Raw genomic sequence first — 4538 nt, forward strand, 5'->3', positions numbered from 1 at the left:
AAAATTAATCTTATATACCTTGTGTAAAAATATATAACTGTGATTGAAGTGATGGTTGAGTGATTAAAACAAACAAACAAAAAAATAAAACAGCAAAAAACCTTGATGCACAAGCAAGAGAATGGGGTTTAGATGCTCAGAACTCTGGTGTAGGGATGATGTCTTCTATTCCTTAGAAGGAAGAGACAGGAGATCTCCAATGAAAACAGGCTGGTGAGAGTAGCCATATCAGTGAGTTGTGGTTTGACGGAGAGACAATGCCTCAATTAATGAAGTGGAGACCAGTGGGAGATTCCTGAAATGTGGCCCCCATTTGCCTGCCCCTCCCCCAACAGGCCCACGACAAGTATGTACACTCATGAGAACACAGACCTTCTTAAAAAAAGAAAATAAAGTGATTTTCAATTAAGTGATATTCTTCTCAACAAGAAACAAGAAAACCATCTTTTAGAAACAGAAAGACATTAATTGGGTACATTTTTACTCTAGTCAGTTATGCTCAAGTGTTGTCTGTCAGAGTAAAGAAATCAGTGTACCTTGTAAAACAGATAAAACGCTAAAGGTAGTGCATTAGAAAAATATTCTCAATGAACGTATTTGATTTGAGTAAGGTGAATTTTTGAGACTACATAAATGTCAAATATTGAGTTCTTGCCAGGCATTGGTGGCACACACCTTTAATCCCAGCACTCGGGAGGCAAAGGCAGCCGGATCTCTGTGAGTTTGAGGCCAGCCTGGTCTCCAGAGGGAGTGCCAGGATAGGCTCCAAAGCTACACAGAGAAACCTTGTCTCAAAAAAACAAAAAACAAACAAACAAAAAAAGAGAGATCTTATCAAGCTATGGCTAGAAGCAAAATATATTAATTACGCGTTAAAATTTTTATTGAATTTTCTTAAGATTTCTTTGTCTACAATGCACTTATCCTATCACTATGTGTGCTCTGCAGTTAAATAAATTAGTTAATGAAAATGTTCTATTTTCTTGTGTATCCACGTGCTGTAGCAAAATGTTGTTATCCCCATAATGACAGGACTCACTGCTGAGCTGCAATATCGAGAAAAGGAAAGGTTTCTCACAAACCCTCTAATACAAACCTCGTTCAGAATAGAGAAATAGACATGTAAAACTACAGATAAAAGGTAAAGAGTTCTGGCCGAATGAAAACAAAAAGAATTGCTGAAAATATGAAATTGTAAAGGTTCATACCTTTGGAAATGGCAAACCTATCTCCTTGTTCAGCCTAGCTGAACAGTGCTGACAAACTATCCCATGAAGCCTTGAGGCTAGAATCAGACAGTCTTGTGCACACTGGGGATTTAAGGGCAGGAGAAACTCTCTACGTGAAAGCCGCAGTTTTTCACATCTTGACAGTACTAAGTCAGTCAGCAGAGAATCCCAGGAAGGTGGACAGGCAGCAAATGAAAAGAGAAGGAGAGAAGTCCGATTTTAAGCAAGCTGGACAGGGTCCCTGCCAAGGCTGGTAACTGAACAAGAAACCGTATGCGTTTGCATCAGTGAGCTGGCTCCTTGGTGGTCTACTTTGAGGTCTCACAAACATGGCATAACAGTGACATGTCATTGTCTCTGTGTTGGCAGATCTGGGTTTAAGAAGCCTATGTAGCTAGGTGAGTCTTGATGCTTAACCTGAAGTAGGAATTTAGAGGAATGAAGAAACACAACTTGAATCTGGATCTATAGGAAGGGAAATACAGCTCTAATTGGGCCACATCGATTCATTAATCATTACATAATGTGATACGTACATATTCTCAAGGGATGATGATGACTCTTCGAAACTCCTGTTTTAAAATGATGCAAACCTGAAGGTTTGTTTTTTCTTTCATCTAATTTAACAGCATAATCTTAACTAGAAACAGTCTCTCACACCTATCTAAGTTTGGGGCTAATGAATATCCTAAATCCTTCTTGTGTCAATCTCTTAGATTGATTCTCAGTATTTCATATTCTCTGTGTATGTGGCTGGCCTTGAACTCAAAGAGATCTGTCTGCCTGTGCCTCCCAAGTGCTGGGTTTAAAGGTTTGTACCACCATGGGGGGGTGGGGCAAGCTCAGAGACAATTAACAAAATGAGAAGAGTAAATAGCAACTGTGTAGGAATAGGCATGATTTCTTTATTTATAGAAGATTAATTCAGGCCAGCAAAATGCACTTTTACTGGTTATTCTTAGTTCCCAACTAGACCACACCTGAAATGAACTTAAATCCTCAAATGGAGGGCACAACTGGGAGGAATGATCAGCATGAGTTGGAGTAGACAGATTCCCTTGAAATACTGACTTTGGAGGTAGAAAACACAAGCAGAAGGTCGGGGTCAACACGCCTGAAGACACACACCTTTAATCCAGAACTGAAGCTAGGAGCTGCCTCAGACACACCCTAAATTGGGACACACCTTCTGCTGGCGGCATATAAAAGGAAATGGAAGAAGGAAGACTCCACACTCTGACTGCTTGCCCTCACCTTTCAGCCAGACTATCTCTTCTCCGCCATTAGAGAAAACTTCCTTGAATTCCAGAATATACTCAAGACCAGCAGATGCATCCATCCTCCTGCGCTGAGTAAGTACTGGATTCTTAGATTTTCTCTTCACAGCTAGACATTGTGGGAATGCAGCCTGGAGTCATTGTAATGAATCTACCTTCTTCATACAGATAGAGGTTCATTCTATGTGTTCTTTTTCCCTAGAGAACCCTAGTACACACTTTTGGATAGGAGTGTGTAAAATGTCCAAATGATTCAACAGTTGAGTATAATCGTCAAAAGTAGTTACCTGTTGACCTAAGAATCAGTCGAGAAAAGAATATAGAGGAATGTTACTGTCTCTGGTAGTTTAAACTGTCTTCTCTGAAACTAGTATTGAAATCTGGATAGAAATTTTCAGAGAGAGATCCAAGTTTCTAGCCCCGCTAGAAGTGGGATCAGAGGGGAAAAGAGAAAATAAAAGTCTAAAAGCTATTTGTGGTGGTGCATTGCTTCTCTGATCTTCAGCTTGAAGCTTGAACACTAATATCAATCTCTGGGTCTTGTTTTTTTTTTTTTTTCTTTTTTTCCCCACCGTTTTACAGATATCTCTAATTGTGACCTCCAGGTTGAAGAAGGAAAATTCACAGTTCTTCATTTTTGGTTGAGGTTAATCTTCAAAATACCACTAGAAGATATGTCAGGGGAATTGGCAATGGATACCTCAGGCTACAAACAGGTCAACATCAAGAAATACTGCCACAAGTGGAGTATGAGCAACTTCCGTTTTTACTTGGAGCAAACGCAGATCACAAACCTTAAAAGTCCCACTTTCTCATCAGGCGCCAATGACACACATGAATGGTGTTTGACAGTACACCTGAACGGGGTCGATGAAGAAAGCAAAGATTACTTGTCAGTTAACGTAGGGTTGCTCAGCTGTCCAAAGAGCCCAGTTTTTACAAAGTTCCAGCTATGGATCATCAATACAGAAGGAGAGAAATCCCAAGAAATGAAGAGCTCAAAATTCTTCAGGTTTCTGCAAAACCAACACTGGGGATTCAAAAGGTTCATCCTGCGAGATTTCCTCTTGTCCCAGGAGCCTTGGCTTCGCCCAGACGGCAAACTCACCCTCCTCTGCAAGTTGTCTGTGGTCGAAGACTCCTCTTCTGAAGGCACAAGGGCCCGGATCCAGGTTCCAAGGTGCAAGATGGCAGATGAGCTGGGAGAGCTGTGGGAGAATTCCCTCTTCACAGACTGCTGTGTGGTGGTAGCTGGCCAGGAATTCCAGGCTCACAAGGCCATCTTAGCAGCTCGCTCTCCAGTCTTCAGAGCCATGTTTGAACATGACATGAAAGAGAGAAGAACCAACCGCGTTGAGATCCGTGATCTGGAGCCGCAAGTCTTCAAGGCAATGATGGGCTTCATTTACACTGGGAAGGCTCCAGACCTCCACAGCATGGCAGACGCTGTGCTGGCAGCTGCTGACAAGTATGGCCTGGAGCGTTTGAAGATCATGTGTGAGGATGCCCTCTGCAGGGACCTCTCGGTGGAGAATGCTGCCCACACTCTCATTCTGGCTGACCTCCACAGTGCAGGGCATCTGAAAACCCATGCACTGGATTTCATTACAGCTCATGCTTCTAAGGTCTCTGAGACCTCAAGCTGGAAGGCGATGGTGGGCTCATATCCCCACTTGGTGGCTGAAGCATTCAGCTCCCTGGCTTTTGCTCACAGCTCTTTGCTGGAGCCCCCATCCAAACGCCGGAGGCAATCATAGGATCCTCTCAGCTGGGAACTACAGAATTATTCCAGAAGCAGCAGCCAGCATTGGTACCAAGGACACCTGGTTGACTGCGGACTATTGAAGCGTTTTCAGAGAATCTGGGGAAAGACAACATGGGGGCTCAAGCCTTTAATGCCCCTGTCTTTGAGCTGAATTGTGCTTTGGGGTACAGAGAGCACATCGTTCTACGATACTTTATCCAGTTGCTGGACTGGTTTGCTTTCTCTACAGTGAGTCGGACACTGGGATTCAGTAGGGTTTGGGGGGCC

At 42.9% G+C, this 4538-nt stretch overlaps 1 protein-coding gene across 1 annotated transcript; it reads left to right on the forward strand.

Annotated features, from left to right (window-relative positions):
* The first annotated feature begins 3180 nt into the window (after nt 1–3180).
* On the forward strand, nt 3181–4337 carry LOC100763306 (speckle-type POZ protein-like). The gene is given in 2 exon segments (XM_027431390.1): nt 3181–4215; nt 4218–4337. Coding segments are annotated over 2 exon segments (1155 nt in total).
* Nucleotides 4338–4538: the final 201 nt, after the last annotated feature.

The sequence above is a fragment of the Cricetulus griseus genome, chromosome 10 (genome assembly GCF_003668045.3).
Source record: "Cricetulus griseus strain 17A/GY chromosome 10, alternate assembly CriGri-PICRH-1.0, whole genome shotgun sequence".
Taxonomy (NCBI): Eukaryota; Metazoa; Chordata; class Mammalia; order Rodentia; family Cricetidae; genus Cricetulus; species Cricetulus griseus.